At 31.3% G+C, this 23,318-nt stretch overlaps 1 protein-coding gene across 1 annotated transcript in view; it reads right to left on the reverse strand.

Moving 5' to 3' along the window:
- The window catches only part of LOC126850109 (bestrophin homolog 15), a 48,319-nt gene that overhangs the window by 14,578 nt on the left and 10,423 nt on the right, over positions 1-23,318 (reverse strand). Inside the window, exons 2-4 of the mRNA XM_050592790.1 lie at positions 12,294-12,404; positions 9,380-9,551; positions 5,411-5,540 (exon numbers count right to left, since the gene is read on the reverse strand). Of these exons, the coding sequence (XP_050448747.1) occupies positions 5,411-5,540; positions 9,380-9,551; positions 12,294-12,404 (413 nt within the window). The remainder of the gene's footprint in view (positions 1-5,410; positions 5,541-9,379; positions 9,552-12,293; positions 12,405-23,318) is intronic.

Genomic DNA, 23,318 nt, shown 5'->3' on the forward strand with positions numbered 1-23,318 from the left:
TTATTTAATATATTTATCTTATTTATATATTTATATATTTATATATTATAGTAAGTGTAATTATTTCGATAAATAACGTTTATAAATTTTTCAAGTTCACTTTTAGAATGAAAAGATATTTATATATTTAAATCAGTTTACATTCTGCAGACAGTAAAAGAATCAGTAAAAGAAGTGACTGGCATTCCTAATTGTTCTATAACGTGGAAGCGAAACTTTTGTGCGAACCGCGTTAATCAAATGTAATTTGCCAATGTCTAACTGATTCGCATCCTTAATTATGTACTTGCAAATGCAATGAATGGGAATTGAGAATGTTTAATTAACTGTAAAACGCGATTATTTTTAAACGCGATAAAAATGTTGTTGTCAATAAAATGACACCGAGCAATTGGCGGTTAAATATCTAGCTGTTAAATAAAAAATAAAAATTATTTCTTGTTTTAAATGATAATCAGAAATTTCGTAATTTTATTCTCTCATAATTTTTTGCATTGCGAATAAATCAGCCCAGGCAGGGAGGAAAGAGGGGCAGGGGAATGCATCGTATTCTCGCATATGTTATGCGACAGGTTCAACGGCCGTCAAACGATTAAGAAATCTTATATTCCAGGAGTCCAACGCGTTTCTCCTCGTTCTCTCGTTTCCCTCATTTAGATGAGCACGGTCAAGATCCGACCTTCTCCAAGGCCGATCTCTACGAAGCGTTACATTTCGACAAAGTTCATAGATTTTCCATTCTTTTGAAGCATCCAGTTGAGGATATAACCGAGTTTACGTGACCCAGTCATACAATATAACTGTTCGTCGAGGAACTCGAGAAGAATTCTATGAATAAACCGAAGAGGAATTCATTATCCACGAAACGTTAATTTCGAGACTTTGATAGTTTTTACTTCTTAGATAAAATACGGCGTTCATAACATCCGCTGCGAGAAAACATTAATTTTACTATGCAATTTTACTATGCTTACAATTGCGCGTAAAAAGTCGCTTTTATATAGCCTTCGTGAGATTAATTAATATCATAGATTTCTTCTCTCTCTCTCTCTCTCTCTCTCTCTCTCTCTCTCTCTCTTTCTCTCTATTTTATCTCGGTTACCGTGAAAATCTTTTGAAACTCGTTACCGCGGCCAGTCTATTCTGCCTTATCTGATGGAAGTATATGTGCTCTCAAAGCTACTATATCCGGACGTAATTATTTTCTTGCCGATTGAGCCCGCGCCGTCAATCGTTCGGTATAATCGCGGAGAAATTCTGCTTGGGACAATAATTTGTTCTAAATATAGGTAACGCGTGCTGCGCGCACATCAGCGTATTACGACCGTCCGTCAAACTTGTATAGAGAAAGGAAAAAGAGGAAAGGAAGACGGAAAGAAAAAGAAGGGAAGAAACGAATTCTTGAATTTCTTGCTCTGCTCTCGCCGACCATGGCCCCAGCTTGAGGACGCTACCAATGATGATAATTATTACGATCTTGATGATAATGATGATTATGATGATAATGATGATGATGATGATCCCTAGCAGCTCGATCCCTATAGCCTTCGTGACTGGCAGAGATGCTGAAGGAAGCGAAATAGCTGCGTATAATACGTATCGTCGGCGTGATACCGATGAATCTCTCTCTCTCTCTCTCTCTCTCTCTCTCTCTCTCTCTAGCCGATTACCACCTGCAGTTGCGGCTAGATTATGGCTCCCATTACACTGGCTATATTTAACATCTAGTCTCGCGCGATCTAACTGCAACGATTCTTACACAGATCCCAAGATAACTTTGACAATCGCTCGCGGCCGAGTTTCATCTTGCATCCGACAGAGCAATACGACGATTGCTCTGAGTAAATCTAACAAGATCCGCCTCGAACGGATTGATGGACAGGCTTTCTGTAGAAAAATTGTAATTCTATCTAGGCACCATTAACCTGCTAGCACAGGTAGTGCATTCACTACCTATGCATGGCATATTATTAATGAACAAGTTTCGCGTGCTCTTGGATTGGCTAAGTGATATTTACGAAGGCTGAGGGACGTGTGCATCGCGCGTTAACGGTGAAAATCAATGGATAGTGATACGGAGAGAGAAAAAAGAGAAGTAAGGCCTGCGGAAAGACCGTGGAAGACTTATCGAGGAAATCGAAGACGTGACCGGTGATTATCTTATCGGACGGCACGCACGGCAGCGGCTTCCCAGATCGTTGGTAATCGTGCTGGGTTATTTCTGTATGCAAAAAGAGGAAGGAGCGGCATGCAAGAACGACGCGCAGGACGAAGAGCGTGAGGCAAGCAGAATGAATCCCGCAACGTCTACTTGCCCGACACCAGGAATAGAAACGGCGAGATGTTGTGTGCACGAAGCAGGTCTGGCCGCGTTGAAAAACGAGAAGATCACGCAGAGAAGGAAAAGAAAAAGGAGAAGAACGAAGAACTTCTCTGGCGCCGGCGCTCCGCGGTTTCTAAGCGGTCTCTCGTCGGCGCGATCGTTGAAAATTACCTGAACGCACGTGAAAATTGCCTGCCGGCGTGCGAGCAAGACAACCGCCGTGGCGCCCGATGATTTTCAGACTGTAATTCCCCGAGGAATTGGTACACACGGATAATTTCGTCTACTTTCAAGAGACGTTTCGAGATTTCTTCTCGTCGTTATAATCTCGAACGATCGTTCTCAATTGCAGGCAAACGACAAGATGACTTTCTGTTCTCGCGGAGAACTTCGGTGCTGAATTTCAAATACAATTGCAAAATGTTTGTTTAAAATAATACAAGCTATAATACACTTAATATAAATATTTTAAATTCGTGGGTAAAGCATGTGTAGCTACCGCGTTTGTAAGTTAGTTCTTTTTACAATTATTTAATTTATCAAAAATTATTAAAAATATGAAAGAAATAAAAATTTTAAGTTTATTTATATTTTTTTTGTTAAAATTTTGGACTTTTCTAGTTCATGTGCTTCTTGAGTGAACATGTATCGAGTCATAGCGGCATATTTATTTGCCTTGACAATATTTCATATCATATTTGATGTCACCGAGTATTGATAGTGTGCATGAAATCATTTTGAATGACATCCGTTGCAATATATTTATGCCAGCATGTCTTCTTCAAAAAAATATCTCTTGAGCGTGGTCAGTTTTGCAAAATTTATTATTCGAAGATTTGTCATACTAAATTGCTCTACATCATTGCGTAACTTTGTTCTATATATTTTGATTAAAAATATAGAGAAGTAAAAAAAAATTGATTAAAAATTAATTACTTGTCTTTAAACACTGTATTTTCATATACGTGTCATTCTATTTTAAGCTTAAATGCCATATTTACTTTCACAATGTAACATTTTCTCTACCGGAAATATGTTGTTTGCTTGATTTAATATGTATATAACTTTTTGCATCATCTTTACGCAATTTTCTGGCTTATAATTTCGCCTTTCATATTTACAAATATTATCATAAAACTGCATTTCAAAGAGAAAATATTTTTATAATATCGCATTTCTTTTCTGCATACATTTATCTAACAAATTTATTGCTTTTGCATATTTATATTAAAAATTCTAATTTTGTAATTATCAATTTATTAAATATATTTTACATATATTAGAATATATTAAAAAATGTGAAGAAAAAGTATACATTTGCATTTATTATTTTTTTATATTTTAATTATTTTTATTAATTTAATGTGTCATGAAAATAATAAACACATATATATTTTATATTTAATAAAGTGTTAATTTAATGTTAAAATTCAAAAAATGCGTTTCTTTATCTTTTTTGCTGATATCAAAGCTGATATAAAATTTATAATATGCCTCATGTTTAGCATATACTTCCTCATTCCTTCCTCGGATGCATACGAATAATGTTTTGCTTGCACAACATGTGAATTGTTATATCTATAATGCACATGCCATAAGAATTCTTAGCATCTCAATTTTAGCTTTAGTTTCATTGTTTATATAATCAATATTTTTTTTTTGTATATTAACGATTATTTCCAATAAAATTAAATAAAATGACATCATTCTATTTGTAAAAAAATGCAATGCATTTTTCATGCATGCAGTAATGGAACTATCACGGAGCATACTATCGGACCGATCTTGTTTTCTAGTTAGATCCTGTTCGCCTCCTGAGAGCGAGCTTCTTTGCCGCGTAAACGCGTCGTACATTTCTTTAGCGGCATCGCCATAAAGTCAGTTATTTCTACGAAAGAATAGGGGTTCTTGTCGTAGATTCCACTATTTATTCCTTGCTAGATGGACGGTATTCTCATGTTCATGGAACATTTACAGGATTCTCATGGGAAAAATGCGAGCTATTTCTGGAACGGAGCAGCATCCGCTGCCGCAACCAAGTGTAAAAAAAATTAAAGGTCTCGACATGCAAGTTTTTTTAAAAGAAGACGATAGATATTGCAGAAACAATCCAGATAATGTAACAATCCAGAAAATAAATCTAACGTCCGGGTAATAAACATTGATAATCTGAAAGAATCGCTTGATAAATTGCGCGCGTTTTATTCAATGTTATCATTAAGTATCGTTTAATGCGTTAACTGCTACAACACATGATTTTGTTCCGCTGCAGATTATTATTTTGTGGTTAAACATCAAATTATGTACAATTAATTATTTACAATTCGTGAATAATGTAAAAAAGATGTGATCGAATTGAGATCGAATTTGGCACCTACGCTATTCACGAATTATAAATGAATCGCAAAGATGCATAATTTGGCACAAGCGTAACAGAAGCATAGTCGTACTTATTGGATTTTTAATGACCGTGATATCGCTTGCAATTGTCAACAGTTGCATTCAAAGAATGGCGAAAAAGACAGAACTACCAGGCTGTCCTTGCGCCGTCATGGCGCACGCGGCGAAGTAACATTATATTATATGTTTATGGATGACGTGGTGAACGGCTTTGTCTGCCGATACACGCCGACTAATGGAACGGCGACATATAATGTGATAAGAAAGCCGTGAGCTTCGGTACAAAGAAGAAAGCGACCTCTGCTCAATGCAGGTGCGACATTATCATCATCCGTTGCATTCATCAGTGGCAAGAATAGCTGGACAACTAACGAATTATAAAAATTCAAATGACTGTACTATTGTCAGCATCGTAATTATTGATTGTGTTAGTATATATAATAAAAAATCGTAATTTTGTAATTAGAGATTTGTCCATGTTTTTAATAGATCATTTATGATAAACAAAAGGGAGCCAATAGTTATCAAAAATATTTCGCGAAATACATCTCTTCTCTATGCTTTCATTATAAATATTACACTATGATTAATATTAGAAAGCAAGAATTTTTAAAGAGTATGTCTGTTGCGTAATTTATGTGCTAATATTGCTCTTAAATATACATTTCAAAAATATAATTTACTGACCTACATCCACCATATGCTGAAGCGTCGGGAAACGCCTCTTAACTCGAAGCGAAATTCTTTGCAGTGTAATGACGTATGCGAGCACAGCATACCTCACGATGTTGCGTCTCATTAGTCGCCCCCGCTCATCCTAAAAACAGACAAACAAATAAACGTTAATTATATTTTATATATCTCGTTGATAAACATGAGGTAATTTTTAATATATTTATTTTCTTATTATTTATTTTCTTATAATTTGCTAATAATATAGATTTTTAATTGACTATAAATATTGTATGTGTATATCTTCTAATATTATGTATATGTTAAAACAATGGAAAAAGTTTCCAGCTAAACAAATTATCTAATCAAATTATCTTATTGATAATAATAAAATAATGTATTTCAAAAGTTATAAGTTTGCATTTCAAAATATTTTGTAAAATATATTGATTTCTTTATGTTTATTAATTTCATTGAAGAGTAAAACTTTTAAAAATAATTTTTAAATTAATCATATTCTCTTTTATATTTGTAAAATTACTCGTGTAAGAAAGAAGTTTCAGTACGTTATACGTAAAAATTCATAAAAATCATTTCTATAAAAACGTCATGAATTTGCAACAAATCGGTATCAGCGAGCATGGCGTTGACTTCAAAATTTATTTCCGAACGAATGCCAGACACGTTTCCATGTCTCGTACATACTTTCCCCTTGTTTCCTTGGCCCGACATTACGAACGCTCCCGCCCCCGCAGCCACGCTCGCTGCATGCACCGCCGTTTTAAACTGTTCTAGTATTAATCACAGAAAACCTGGTGGCGCCTGCCGGCTATTTTTTTTCTGTTCTTGGACATTGTTGTGCACTTTTGTAACCGATCACGCGTTTTATAATCCACCGTCGCAATCGCTTGGCAGAATGTCAAATTGATTGGAAATAAACGACGGTATCGATATAAAGATCTTTCGTATGAATGTTAGAAACTGTAATTGCAAAATAATATAAAAAAAAAAGATGAAAAACCGGATTTATACCCGATTTGTTGGATAGTTCCCGAATTAATTGAGGTATTCTGTAGATTTTCTACAAAACTTTATATACATAAAATAAAATTATTGTTAAGAAATCGAAATTATATGCGTAATTATATGCTTAATATGCGTTAAAAAAATTATATGCTTAATATGCGTTAAAAAAATAAATAATACTATGGCTAATTATTTTACACATTACATTAATATTACTTAGAAACTTAGAGTTGACGCTGAAATATAAATTAACTATAAACAATGTTGGACTGTCTTTATAATATGTGACTGTAAAATGCCTTTTTCTTTCCGATAGAGGAGATACGCGTGCCGAGTCTATACTTCATAATAACAAATTAATTGATCATCTCCACGGAAGTTCCTCGCAGTCTTTACTTATAGCAATAATTAGATGTAAATCGTTTCAGGCACGTAGAGCTCTCATAAAAGATTGCGCCAAGCATTATTGATCACAATTACAATCACATGGAAAAATATTTCGAAATGGTAATAATATTTAATTAAACTCTAAAGATCAAATTCCTCTCTCTCTCTCTCTTCACATTTCTGCCCTTTCTAAGATGGATCGTCATCCGACTTTCAGATACTATATTATCTTTTCAATAGCCTTTTCATCATCTTTCATTTACATTTACGGAAGATGAGTACTCCCTACAGCAGAATTCTGCGATTTAACGTCGCGCGTGTAAAAATGCCCGACTCGGCAGTTTGGAAATGATCCGAACATCGACTCGTCTCGTCTCGGGGTCTGCATCCCAATTAGATTTCAATGAAAGGCACAGCCCGTGTTGACCGTTGCGGTACCGCTCATTCACAAATCTAACACTGTATTACGCGATTACATGACTACGGGTGTACGTATAACTGTGAGTTTGTTCCGTGGCTGAAGGACCTTGTCCCCTACCTACGTGCAAAAATTCCATTGGAGCTCCTCGTTCCTAGAGATGCACCGCGCATATGCATTAGTACGCACCTTTTGCTGCATTTCGAATCAGATTTTCGAATAAAATCCTCCAATTAATCAGAGACCGTTTTAAATCATAATACGAGAGATTGTTCTTTTATTTTAACTTTATGTTAGCGACGTAACATAAATGTATCTGTCTTTCTCTAACAGTCATATATGTATTAAGCGCCCTATTTATAAATAATATAAATTAAATATTCTTGTCAATCTATACAAATTTATTGATCAAGTCAAAACCATTACCATGTCGCAAATCGACAGATCGCAAATAATTCGTGAATCATCAACTAAGGAAGTACATAAAGATGATAATGCTTCTCGAACAAAGATAAAATAATGGTCAAAAGATGACAAACGGAATGCAGCAAAATTTATGCGGTAGTACAAGTGCTTGTATCTTTTCTCGACTATAATGTATATAATAATAAACATTGGAAAACCATGTCTGTAAAAATATTTTAACATTTTATCGTGTTCTGCAACGTAATGAGATAGCTTCCCTGGCTAGCTTATAAAGATTTTACAAGAATATTTCAACAAAAATGGCTCTAAACGCGGCAAAACATCGTGTAATCAAACCGCTTTTTCTCGGTACTTTCTCGAAAATCATTGCATTCTGTAAATGCGTACCCCGTTCAATTTCATATCTGAAATTAATATTAATTTAAGGGAGGAAGGTGAAGAGGGCAAGTTACATAATAAAATCGTAAATAATCCGTGAATCATCAACAAAGGAAGTACATAAAGATGATAATGCTTCTCGAACAAAGGTAAAATAATGGTCAAAAGGTGACAAACGGAATGCAGCAAAATTTATGCGGTAGTACAAGTGCTTGTATCTTTTCCCGACTATAATGATTGATTAAATCATTTAATGATTGATCGACTATTAACAGCGGTAGTAATTGAGAGTTATATGTTAACTAAATAAAGTGTAAGTTTAATTCAATGTTTAATCAATAGAGAAGCTACATATATTTTACTAGATTTAAATTGTATGATAAATCGGTTTCGCGAAGAAGAATGTTCGTATGCATTCGTGTATATGTGCGAAATGTGCTCAACGCGTAGGTTCATCGTAGGTTCTTTTTCGCCACGATACATTGCACTTTCACTCTAATACTGAGTCATTGACCAGAGCTGAAAGCTTGCATCGAATCCATTCCGCTGTCCAAATTGAAGCTCTCTCATTCTCCATGAAATTCATTGTCGAAGAATTTAAGAAAATAAGCCATGTTTTTTCGAAAGATTTATTAAATATAAATAATTAAATATTGCACATTTGTAGCAGAAAAACGATGTAAAAAATTAAAAACTTTAAAAAGATATATTTTTTAGTTTATATATCATAGCTTCAATTATATTAAAATTGTGCAAGTGATTGCATTTTGTTTCAAAAATAACTAAGTTTTATCAAATAAATGACTCTAGTTATCATAATCAGATTAATTATGCATACAAATGGAATAAAATTTATGTCAAGGCTTTGACAAATAATACATTATGTATTAGAAGCTTTTCGTTTCTCATATTCATATATTAGTTACGCAAAAAAAAAAGAAAGAATAAATCCGCCATAAGCCTCTGATTATAGGATCATCGTCCTGCACATTTTTTCGCTTCTGGGCGTAGCGCGACCAGGTTGGCACTTACTTAGGTTAACGACACCAAAACGTGTCACGGCAATTCATTAGCGTAATAAGACCGAGCGCAACGCGAACGACTATCAAGGCTATATCTATTAACGCTACTGTGAGTCTTCCCATTCAAAGAAAGCAAGCATTATTTCGTTAGACAAACTTTGCTTAAAATTTCTTTAGATTTTTATCTAATGGGGTCCCGTTTTATTACTACAGTTCACGAATGAGAACTACGTTTATGCTTCTAAGAAGAACGCTCCGTTGCTGTATATTTAATCAAAATAAAAAGCAACAAAAGAAATTTCTTCTCGATGGGCCGATTCTACTTACATTTCCAGGAATAGCCGCGCTGATGAAGAGGGCCAGATTGTCTGGCCAGGGCAAGAGCTTATATTGCTCCCACCACCTTTTTACAACAAGACTCACATAGAATCCCAAGACGAATGACATGGGTATGGATTCGCTGGAGTTGCCAAAATAATAGCGGATCTTTTCGAAAATTCTGCAAAGAAAGAAAAAAAAATATTTTTTAAATACAATCTTTTTCACATGTACATGCACAAAATTACTTTATTTTACATATATTTTTTTTATTTTAATAAAAATGGAAATAAAATTTTTTGCACATTTTAATTATATTACTTAAAAATCCTTAAATTTATACATAGTTATTAAATAATTAAAAAGTATGATGTAGGTTAAAGAAGAAAATAATTCAAAAATTAAAAAAAAGTTTTGCGAGAAATAGCAGAAAGTTAATTTCTCTCTTTCTATCAAAATATTTGCATGTATTCAAATATCGCTAAAATCTATTACATATGAGATAAAATTTTCTATATGAACTTGCATAAGTGCAGCAAGGTTAAGGAGACTCAACTGATATTGCTATTGCGCTTATACTTTGATTAGTATTACATAAATGCAAGTCAACATTAAATAGAATTTTTTTTTTTACGTTTGCAAATGCTCGTAAGCGAAATTGTATACATGCTTTATCAAAAACATTCGAGACTGATGTCTGATTCTCAACTCTTCCACGCTTTGTTCATCAATGTCGGTTATTGCCTCGCAATGGATCGTTTTAAAGAGAAGTAATCACGTATAAGTGGCCGTACTCATCTTTACGACTTCACACATCAATTCTGAGCGATTAACGCACGATTCCAGGATCTTCCGGTAAGTAGGTTTATGTTGGAATTTCCGCGAGTATAACTGGTACCGCATTCGCACTCTTGAGGTAATATTGACTTACCGTTACCTGAACGTACAATATCATGGCCACGAGAAACTGATATTGTAGTAACTATCGGTAGTTATTCGAAACACAGCGGTATAAATACTTTCCTCAGAATACAAGACATCCAAAAATAATGTGACAGTGAAAATATTTTAATAGTATTAAAAACATTTTTTAAGATAACATTATGTGTGTGTGTGTGTATGAAACGGCAAGGACATTTAATATTTATCTGAAAAAAAAATAATAACAGAAAGTGATAAAAATTTTTTACAACTATGTGAGACGGGACTAACTTTTGATAAATCTGAGTGTGAAAAGAATTTCGGAGCTTTAATGAAGGACGATTAATCTCGCGAATCACCGCGTGCAATCCTATTCAATAATGCTGGATCGCTCATCCTTTTAGGCACGTTGGACCATCCCTGCAGGTCTAAATTTAGCATGGACTCGAAATGATTTAAAGGAGAAATCTTTTTACATTCTTGAGTTCTTTATCTCTCTTTTTTAGCCTCACATAAATAACAGGTTACGTTTTTATGCTTTTTTTAATACCGGGCACGAACGCTTCTCGAACACGTTCCATGATATATCACAATGTCTCTCATACAGGGTGTATCAAAAGAGCCCTTTCAAAAATTAATAATAATACAGAATATTCGGAAAGTAACGCTACATCTATTTTAAATATAAAAAAAACATTTATTATAAATATTATTAGCAAATTAATCTTTTTTTTACAAAATATTGGAAGTTTCTCACGAGCATGCAAAAAAAAAAAAAAACTATAATAGGTCTAGTTTTGTTATCCAAAATTTTCTTCAACTCTTCTGGTAATATGTCTCTGATAAAATCATTAATAGCAATTTCAAGATTTTATGCTCTTATGTTATTAATTAAATATAGTTAGTAATAGAAGGGTATAACCGCTTTCCGAATATTCTGTATAATAAAAATAAATTTATCACAGGGTGGGCCGAAACTATCTGGCCAAACTTTGAGATTTTAGATTTGAGAAAATTTAACTGAACAAAAAGTTTTTCATAAACAAAGTTAGTGCTCAAAAACTTCTGAAATTATTTTATACATTTTTATATTAGAGAAAGAGAGTATGCTTTTTTTTTAACAAGAAGTACCGAAACAAAAGTTGTAGAGAATTAAATTACCTTCTAAATGAGATCAAAATGATTGTAGTACATTCTATAAGATTTAAGAAATAACCAGTTTTAAACATACGAAAAAGTGAACGTTGCCTAATTCTTCGGTTCTACAATCAATAACAAATTAATCGAACATCATGAAGGTAAACGAAAGAAAGGTTACTTGGTAAAGAAATGCAATAATGAACACTAATAAAAAAAGAGTATTGTAAATTCTTGAACGCTAGTCGATGAAACGCGACCGTGATCGAAGTGCCGGAACCTTCAGATTGCCGACGGGCCAAGGTTATTATTGTACAGGTTTATCTACATCCATAAAATTCGGTTATAGCAGATACTACGCACCATAGCTGACCGATCACGGATAACGCCACTGAATTTAGCGTTATCCATGATAACGCGATCAACGAATTAATAAATAATGGAAAAATTGCAAAATTATTGCTGTTCACCTTGCACGATCAAGAGATAAAGATTGCCTGTGTTTCAATTTTATATATATATATATATATATATGTGTATGATATGTGCCTATATGTATGTACATATATTTGTCTTCGATCGCGCATCGCCTTGAGTTTAAGTCTGGTATTATATTCTGATTGTATGTTTGTGAAATTAAAATTCTGTCCGGAAATAATCATCATACTAAATAAAAAAATTTATATTAATTACATTCTTCATTTCTCCAAAATAAGCATTTTATTATGAAATATATCTTTTCCTACTCGAAATTCCAACTCTTTTTTGTGTCTTCGCAAAAAATGAAATTTACGAGAATTATTTAATTCTTTGTTAAATTATAATTATTAAATAATTAATTCCAGAGAGATGCATATTTACTCACACCCGCTGGTGTTCATTGAGCACGTATCGATACGTAAAATTGATGAGGTAGTAGAAGAACAAATATGCCAGTAGTTCTCGCCAAATTAGCTTGTAAACGGAGCCACGCCATCTGTAAAAAAAAAAAAATCAAAGAGTTAATTTAAATAAGTATTGATTGCGTAAACAAATATATATATATATACATTTTTATGTAGAGATTGTTAGAAATTTATTTTTCAATTTGTGTGAATGCAGGCACACATATATCTTCCATTTCTTTCATATAAAAGTTAATCATGTATGTGTTATCTATATAAATCATAATTTGCCAACAGCCAAGTTGTATAATGTAGAGTATAATGACTCATTATATTTTATAAAGAAAATTATATTTCTTAGTATACTTTTTGCATTACAATAAACTCCGTATTACGCAAATGCTTTAAAAAAAAAATAGTATAGAGCAATTGTTATGCTGACTAAGAATTACGTATTCATCCAAGCGCTTCATATTATAAGCCAAGAAGGAATTATTAGCGGTAAATATCCATAATACACTTTGCCTATAAATCACGGTATGGTGACTATATACAAAGATTCATTATTCTCGTGCCGTAAAAACGGATGAAACTAGCCGTTTATTCTCGAGCATCGTTCGAACTTCCTCATTGTGCGAATGAACTTAAAAGTATCGGCAACCAGATGTTTTCTTTTCTCTTTTTGAGTATCCTCACTTTTACTTGTTAAACGTGGGAAGCATCGACGCTTCCTTGACTCTAACATAAGTATTAGTCATGATCATAAAGCGTTTTTGCACACCACACGCACAGTTGCTCGCGCGCTTGAGAAGTACTTCGTTGATTTACTGGCTAATTTCGAAGTATCATGGATATTAATAAAACGGCGATGTATCATTTTGCGTGACAGGTGCGTGCAAAATAGATTTTATTTGAAAGGAGAAAAGAGAAGAAGCATATAAAGACAAATTATTTTCCATTTTCCTTTCAACGAGTTGTCACTTCGCAATAACATAATCAATATGAACATGTAATCAATAAACGAAGTTAGATCATTCTATAAAATCGTAAACGGCAAACGTGCGCTTCGGAACCGGCTGGAGAATTAGCGGCAAGTATGTCATGGCTAAATCGATTTTATGAGTTTCGAAGATACGCTGTTTGCAATGTTTCCCGAACATAAATTTACCGAACGTAAATTTCTTATGATAAAATCAAATATCGGTCAGCCGGTCATAATAATGCAAAAAGTAAGATTGCACAAGCAATTTTTATTTAATAAGTTTACTCCTCTTCATCTAAATATATGTATAATATAATATAATAATACTCAAATATAAAACTCCAAGTATATGAAATAATATTCATAAATTAAATTAGAAAGAAATATTTCAACAAAATAAAAACACTGGCATTCATAGAGAGAGAATGATTTTAAATACAAAACGAATTTCTACGCATTTGACGGATGCAATGCGAACGAGGTCAACGTGAAAAGTAGCTTATAAAAGTTCTAATATAGATATGTCAACCATTGTTCGGTAATAGAAGTATGAACCATGCCTTTCTTTAAGCTACTATAAATGAACATTTATTTATTGGAATTTATTAACATTCTGATTTACTATTAGACTTAATGTCACATGAATTATTTTATGTGTATATGTAATAAATTTTAATATTATAAAACTATATTTTTTACACAGGCATTTATTCTCGGAAAATAAAATATTTAGTTTTTTATTGCGCAACGTACGACACGTATTATATATGTTATGCTTTACATATGTCGACCTGTCAATTTACAAAATATGTGTATCTCAGTATTCATTTGAAACATAAAACAAAAAAAGCGCTAATCAATCTCGCACCTCTCTAGAGAAAGGAAGATATGAAAAGCTATACCGGACATCCGCCACATTCATAGAACAACTAATTTCGTGTGCTCACAAGACCGTAACGATACCGAGTGATTATTGTGCACGATAAATTCATTCGCAGTTGATAGAACAAGGATCAAAAAGGAAGATCGCGAAAATCTCGAGAGAGTAATTGAGACGGCGCGCAAAGCAAATGATAAATTGCGTTAACGGCTTAGATAAAAAAAAAATTTTTCTGATTTTAGTAATTGTATTCCAATCATCGGAATGGCATAAACAAGATAATTTCCTTTTGATAGAAACTCTCCTGTTCATCAATAATTGCGAGAAGCTGCGGCTCCGCCTGTTAAACATATTTTTTTGTCGCGCAATACATACTAATCAACATGTATGATCGCACTATTGCAAATTGCAATTTTGCAGGTGTAACCATAAAATTGACACACACATACTTACATAAAACACAATTGTACGCTTTTAGTTGCCGATTAAACTGTTTGTTTAGCAATATAGCATACGTTCGTTACGTTGATATTCGTTGAACAATCTAACTGGTCTATTACGTGAAGATAATTAATTTCTTATTAAATGCGGACAATAAACGTTTTTAAACATTTTCGCAGAATAAAAATATATAGAATGTAGTTAAAACTAGAAGAAGAAATTAAAATGTCTCTTCTTTGATAAATTTAATTTAAATTATCTATTTAAGAGCATTTCCATTATCTATTTAAGGGCATTTGAACACTAATAGTAGTGCAAAAGTTTAAAAAAAAAAAATTTTCTTTTTAAAAAGAAACTACGGTTGTACATAGGGACAAATTTGAGTATAAAATGTAATTAAATTGCAATTCATAATTAATTGTTATTTTATTTTTGTCAAAACATATCTATTTAAAAGGCTTTCTACGTTGGGGCAATATTTTCAATAACTATACATAGAAATGATTACAATATATTGCAATCACTTTACATTTTATAATTTTTATTTTTATAAAATTGCTTGATTAATGAAGAGAAAAATGTATTTAATCAAATCAAAAATTTAACAATAACAAAAAAATTGGAAAATAAAAATAAAAATTTTTTTTTAAATTTTGAGAAATTTTATTATTAAATTAATATTACAATTATACAAAAATTTTTTTTAATCTCACGTAAAAGGAAAGTATGACAATATCTTACATACTCTTCAAATTGACTCGATCAAATTTCAACATTCTTAAAACACGTTTCGAAACTTTGATGTAAGCAGAATTAATAAAAATATTTAGAATTGCATTGAATCTTGATTTGCATTTTCTCGGTAATATTTATTAGTTATTATATAACATCATAGATGCATGCAAAGATCTCTGTGTCAGGAAGGAAAATACAAAAGTTGCAGCGATTACTTTTAATTTCGTAGACAGATGTATGATGAGGAACCTTAAACGAAGATATTCGATAACGACGAGTAATGTTTGATTATTTCATTATTTGTGTGTCAGTAGGTCATGGTAGCAGGCAATGTTCCGTGATTTTCATACATTGTCGTATACAATGACACGCCCGCACGCATCCCTCCACGCATATACGCATGATCATATGTATGTATATACATGGGTAACATAAAGCCATTATATCGGCGTAGGTGCGATCGGCAGAAGCCATTGTCATACCATTAATCAATTCACGAAGCTTTGCTGACCTCTGCCGATTTTTTTCCAAGGATAAGGAATTCTATATCAAAGACTGATCGCTACGACACGAAATGAAATTTTTAATTGCATGTAAAATTGCTCGAATTATCATAATATTGCTAATCTATGATTGAGTAGCATTAAAATTTTTAGGTGGAGCGAACTAACGCATTCAAAATCCAGACTTATTAAATTTAAATATGGTTGAAGGGCGATGTCTAAAATGCTGAATTTGATGAGACAGATATTTGCATATTAAATATTTTATTTTTATTTAGCTAGAAGTTGAACGAATCTTTGTGGTCAGATTGTACGTCACTCTGTTTCTTTTTTCATCAAAAACTAGTTCTCGGATAAGTTTGACGATGCATAAAAAATATTCGATATAACTATCCGTGATTGCTTATTCAATGTATGCAAAAAATATGTTCGCTTTTAATAGAAAGATATCTGTTTTGTTCAGGATAAAAAAATAGAATCAGTCTTACTGAGATTAGCAGTAATTTTTTATAATTATATTAATAATCTCGAGTAAAAAAGAAAGAAAAGCTTATATATGAATAATCTAGGTCAACGGATATCCTTTAAATCTTGCCGAACTTGTAATCATATAATTATAGATTAACACATAATACAGTTTAACATATTATTATAATCAACATAATATAGCTTATATTGCGAGAAGTTTACCACTATAATATTAGTCTGTTATAATATTATTCACAAAGCTATGATTATAATGGCAACTTAGCCATTCTAGCTATAATTCAAAAATATATGTCTCATATATGCGTATTATATATTATAATTATATATAATAAAGAAAATGTTAATCATTAGTAATCTTGGTAAATGATAATCAAGTCAGAAATAACATTTTAATGTGACAACTCTATTTTAAATATTAAATAATGACTAATTCTCTCTGTATGTGTAACTCTTTTGACATTCCATCAGCAAAAAATTCATAATACGAACCTCGCGACCTGTGTTTACAATTTATATTTCATATTTCTTGAACGCTCTCGATAAAGCTCATTGTTCATTTCGCTAGAAATTCTTCATTTCGTCAAGCAATATAAAGAAACAGATTGTAAAAAAAAAAAGAACAAGTACTAAAAAGCGTTCCACCGATGAATAACGCGGTTTCCCGCTCATAAAGCATCGTGTTTAAGGGTCGTAAATTAACGCATCGCCACAAGACACAACATTTTTTTAATTATAGATGAAACGATGTCGACTTCGCGATAACAGGTCGAGGAAGACGTTGACGCGGGTCGTAAAGGTTGATGTGCGAGTGAACGTCAATGACGGTTCCCGAGTGAATGGGCGAACGTTATGCTGAACGATGGCTGCAAGCTAGTCAGCCATATGTCGAGCGTTTATGCAAGATAGTTATAGCGTAACGCTCGGCAATTTAAAAGCATTTCCTTTTTAATCCTTTCTCCGCGCGTCTCGTGATTTCAGCGCAAAATCGTTCAAGGATTTGTTAGATGTCTTGATGCAACGACGCGTCCGGTTTCTAACTATGTATGTATTATCAGGGAGCGTTTGGCCCGTGCCAGAGATGATTTGCATTGTTATATCAAATGTGCTTTTCAAGTAATGCTGAAAGACGTACTGACGCTAAAGAGCCTATTTTGTAATCATTAATTAATAATCGCAGTACAATTATATAACATGTCATCGTAAAGATTGTAAAACATTTTAATTTTTCAAATATCTTTTAAACGTTTTTTCACTTGTCGCGTATTATAGAGCAACATATGTTACGCATATGATGGTTTTTCTGTGTCAAATTCGTTAGCAATCACATATGTTTTTTTTTCGCAACAATATTTGTTGGTATAACTGTAAAATTTCAAAGCAACTTTTATTTTTATAAAGATTATAAAAATCAAGAATAAAAGAGAGAAAAATCATTATCAAAAATTGAATTTTGTTACATCAAATGTTTAAATATGTTTAAAAAGTTAAAAAAAAAATAATACGCAAAAAAATAGTTACATATATCAAAAAAAGACAAATATGGAAGGAATATTTTTAAATTACTTATATCCCAATATATAACATATAATCATGAAACCAATTGCAAGATAAAAATAGAAATACTGACAAAACATAAAGTCCGTCTTATAATGCGTGACTAAATTTTAACTAAGATCTTGAACGTAACATAATTTTGCTTAACGCAATATAGAGCGATCAAGGAGTTATGTAGGAAGTGATTGAGTTCACTATAAGCGCTTTGATATCACAAACGGAATGTTAAATATTACAGAAACGTGAGTCACTGCCGCGCTGCCTTACAAACCGGGCAACAATATACGTTTATACAATCTATTATATAGGTATCGCAGTTCTCTACCACGATTTTAATGCAATTTGCTTTGCATAAAGATCTGTGATATATATATATATATATATATATATATATATATATATAACTTTTAAAACGTATATTAAAATTATAAGTTAAAACAAATATGAATAAAGAATTATGTGTTAATTTTATCATATGTTTTTCAATAGTCTGCAAATACTCGCACTTTTTTAATATGAGATACAATATTTACACGAGCAAAACTTTATGTCATATAAGATTAAAATAAAAGGATTTATTAATGCAAAAACTTACTAATATTGCAAATAAAAAATTTGATTCTGTAAACATTTAATTATTCTTCTAAAAAATGTATAGCATATGTGTGTGAATGATAAATATAAAATTTGTTTATTATATTAATAAAAATATTAAAAATTTTAATTGCTATAATTATACTTAAAAATAATTAATATAAAAATTAATTGAAAACATATAATATCAATTGAATCCTTGACTCTATTCTAAAATTGTAATCACAAGTAAGAATAAAAAGCAACGTGATTTTATATGAATGAAGTGTATTACACAATATAGCTCGTAATTTACATCGACATATATCATACTTAGATCTACGGAAATAACGATTTTCTATCTTGTTAATCATTAATAAAATCTTTGTAGAATATTTTTCTTTTCTTTAATACATGGCATCTTAATCGCATTTAATCCGATTGCCAAATTTTTTATATAATTGATATATTATTAAGACAAAATAGAAAATAAATAAATGATGATTTTGCCGAGAAACTAGAATGAATGAGCAGATCTTACATCAGGCTGTATTGGTAAGAGGAAAATAGGGAGCCTAAGCTGCTGTGGATGGCGTAAAGTAACGGTCCACCGGTCAAGGCTCGCCAAGGCCTTTTATCGCTCTTGTCGACCAGACAAGCACGCTATGCTTCGGTATGTTGCACAATTTTGTTTCTTCAATTCCTATTATATTTCTCCACTCTATCCTTCTCCATTTCTCCGTGCTGCTTGAATCGATACGGTTGGCGCGGCTCTACAAAATTTTTTGACGCTGAATAATCGTTGAAAGTACAGATTCTGTCTGATTTGTTTCAAGATAATGTAATATATTGGCGAGTAATATATATTAAATAAAATTTAACAAATATATAAATATCCAGATTATGTAATTTTTTTGTGCTCCAATTTGCGTTTATTACATGCATGCTTTGAAATATGAGATGAATCCGAGTACAAAGTTTCAGGTGGGCATAAGAATTTCTGACGACTATGAGAACAATGAAACGGATCGGGTGAAAGCGATTGTAAAAAAAACCACTTTCGAAAATCTCTCGATATAATATATGCGTGATAGAGTCACGCATTGTGAGATGAGAAGATGAAAAAATAATATAACGCATATCATAAAACGCAAAATCATAAATCGCTAAATTAACTTTTTATTGCATATTGCATTTTTATTTTTTTTAATGCTCTCTTTGATATAGATTTGATGTAGATTGATGTAGATTTGTTGATATAATTATAAATAATTTGATTATTAATGATGTATGCAGAGAGATGTCAAAAAAAATTCTTGTATTTTATTAAATAATATTATATTTTCGAGAAATAACCAAGTGTATAAAATGTCCATATTAAAAAACCAAGCATATGCTACGTTTTAATTAGATATCTTTAAATAAAAATATCAGATGTTTTTTTTGTCATTACATATTGACATTGAGGTTTCTTGACTAAGTAATTAAGATGTCGCACGCAACAACGCAACTGTCCTTGTTGTAAATCACGATGGATGTGTTCATTAACTGAAAATGATCAGACTGACCATTAATTATTTATTACCCATGTAAAATTTGTATCTTTATATATTTTTAATTTTCTAGAAAAAAAGAAAAAATATTGGATGCATATTATAATTTAAAATCTGCATGTATTAACGTAGGATTGTACAAAAAAAATTTTAAGAAAGAAACAATAGTGCATTTGATAAAATTGCACATCTATTTTTATATATAATTTTATATATGAATATAGATATTTTATATTTGTTATATTATTTCATACTTTTCTCTGTAATTATAAGTACAAAAAATATATCATAAACTAGAGTTTATCTTTTTATTTATATAATTTTTAATCCCGATAAATTTACGTTTATATTATTTTGGTAGTAAGCATTATATTCAATATCCGCGCCGTATTGTTATATAATCGCTAATCTCTGATGTTCCACGAGCTCTAAGCATCAATTGAATCAGGAAGGCATTAACGGACCATCATTCGTAAGCAATAACTGATGTATGTATCTGCTTACGTTGCCTCTATCCCATGCCTTTAGTCATGCCATCTTCAGCGTGCCATGCAGTTTCTGCATCGATGCTTCTGTTCGTTGAACTCAGCTTATTTATTGCCGGCCAATTTTGCCGATTAAACTGTATTTGGAAATCGACGTTACGACTTCACGATCAGTCAAGTCACTGTCAAGGTGTATGTGCTTTCTCGTGAGTTACACGTGATCGTGGTCATTGAGCCCAGATGCATTCGGTACAGCTTCCGTGAGTTGAATATGCAAGTACTACAGATAGAATAGAAGAAGTTTGTCGATGATTTAATTTAAATTGCATTGTGTGTGTGTGTGTGTTTGTAATTTATAATAAATTTATTTGATTGAAAAGTTATTGCCGCTTTCTTTTTATAGTCAAAACTAAAAAGTATAATTTAAAATTATATATAAAATATTTCCACTTATGCATTTGCATTTGCATAATACAACCGTTTTAAATTATAATGATATCAAAAAGAAAAAAAAAAGAGAAAAGTTTCTATAAAATTTTATATCGCAGTAATAGCCATTATTGTCATAGTTTTTGTGATAAATTCTAAAAGATGTTTTTAATAATTAAATTTTTTGTACAACATATGGAAAAAATTTAGTTTATTAAAAATTCTGTAGTATAAGTCTAATGAAACAAAGACTATAATTTCCATGATCCACAATATTTTACGCTGTTCACGGTATTTCTGCGATTGCTTATATCTCTTAGAATTCAAACATTATTTTTGGATGAATTGTATTAATTATGTTTATTTTAAACAATAACAAAACAAGTTGTTAATCTTCCTTTTCTTTTTATTCATTTTTTTCTCAGCCGTCAAGCAAAATAGCGAATGGCTTATAGATACGTCCTTCGCAAGAAGCGCGCAGGTTCGACGAAAAAGAAACCAAAGAAAATAACACGATCCTCTTAGAATGAATAGGACTGGTCGTGTATAGTTTTCGCCGAGAAGAAATGCAATAAATCGTACTGTGCCGCGGCACAGAATATTTTTTTTCATCCATCCTTGGTATCGCGACCAAAACAATACGCGACATGGGAGCAATACGATAGAAATTTCTTTAACTAAAGTTATGTATAATAGCAAAGACATCGAGCATTGATCCTTTTATCGTAACATCAATACCTTATTTATAGTATGCTCGTCTCGTAATCGAATTGAATTCCTCAACGATCGAAGAGAAGATTCACATGCGAGCGCAAAAAAGATTTCCTTTTACAGTTTGTCTCTTCTCTCTTTCTTTCTGTCTTATAATACTTCCATAATATATTATATATATTATGCACACTACAAAAGTTTGCTAATTGAAGTTATACAATTATATTAATCCGTGATGAAAGCAAATAATTGCCAATATTTTCTCTAAGATATTTGTGACCAACTTAATTTGAAGACTTTATTGCAGACTGTTATTGTTATTATTGTATTTTATTTCGTAATATAATTATTAAATAAAAAATATATAATGTATTATATATATTATGTATTATATAATTATGTAATTATCATCGTAGTATAACAATGCATTAAAATAAATTCAACTATTTTCTTGTTCCAACAACTCTAAAGATTGTTTTATTTAAAAACAAATAATTATTTTTAAATTATGCTTGAAAAAACTTGTCATCTTGATAAAGAATACGTTGTCACGAAATTATTTACTATATTATATATTATATTATATATATTTGACACAGGTATTATAATGTAGCTCATGATATTTTTAAGCTTTTAATTTTTTAAACACACACACACACACATACATACATATATGTATATTATTGCATAAATAAAAAAACTTAAATCTTTTGTGTTAAAAATTATAACAATAAAAGAAAGGAAGAAAACGATCAATATCATTCGCCCATGTATATCGAACCACATGTGAAAACATAGTAAGAGCCTACTAATCGCGATAAGTATTGTTACAGAGACCAAATTAAGAAACAGGTATTCGAAAAGTTTAAGTCAAAGTGAAAATATTCGTGGGTTGTATCCGCTTCTTTTGAGAGCATTGCTACCAAACTTTTATATTCGAGAATTCTCTTTAAAACAAATATAATTAACATAAGATTTAATTAAATATAAGATTTTATATTTAAAAATTCTTTTTAATAATTTCTAAAAAAAAAAACAATATTATAAATCTTATAATACAATTTTTATCATATTAGGATAATTTAAATAACAAAATATCGTAACATTTTAAAATTCATGGAATAATCATGTCATGCTATCAAATAAATAAATTATTTTAGAGCTGTATTGATACACAATCAGGACTTAAATCTGTTTAATATTTTTAATTGTTTAAAATTAGTAATTATACGTAAATATTCATCATATCTTGTAATAATTAAAATAAAATATTTCCTAAAACTATGATAAGATCGAAAATATAAATTTTAATGTGAAAGAATGTGCATTGTTCTTACGCTTTTACTAAGAAACACTGAACGTAGTAATTAGTATAGAAGAATAGCCGTAGATTTCAATGATCTAACTGCTTCCGTATTTTTCAGAACGCGATGATTCGTTCTGTGCTGTTGTTAAGGGATAGCATCACTCGAGTCATTCAATAATTGCCGTGTTAATGAATACGAATTATATAACCTTCCAGCTTATGTTACGAATTCATTGATTCACGAATTCTTCAAATCGCTTAGGAGCAATAACGTCTAATAATGTTTTAGGTTTGCATCATATAAGGCGCAAATATGCGATCTTATCATGCATTACATGTCACATTACATATACATATTACATATG

Source organism: Cataglyphis hispanica, chromosome 5 (genome assembly GCF_021464435.1).
Source record: "Cataglyphis hispanica isolate Lineage 1 chromosome 5, ULB_Chis1_1.0, whole genome shotgun sequence".
Lineage (NCBI taxonomy): Eukaryota > Metazoa > Arthropoda > Insecta > Hymenoptera > Formicidae > Cataglyphis > Cataglyphis hispanica.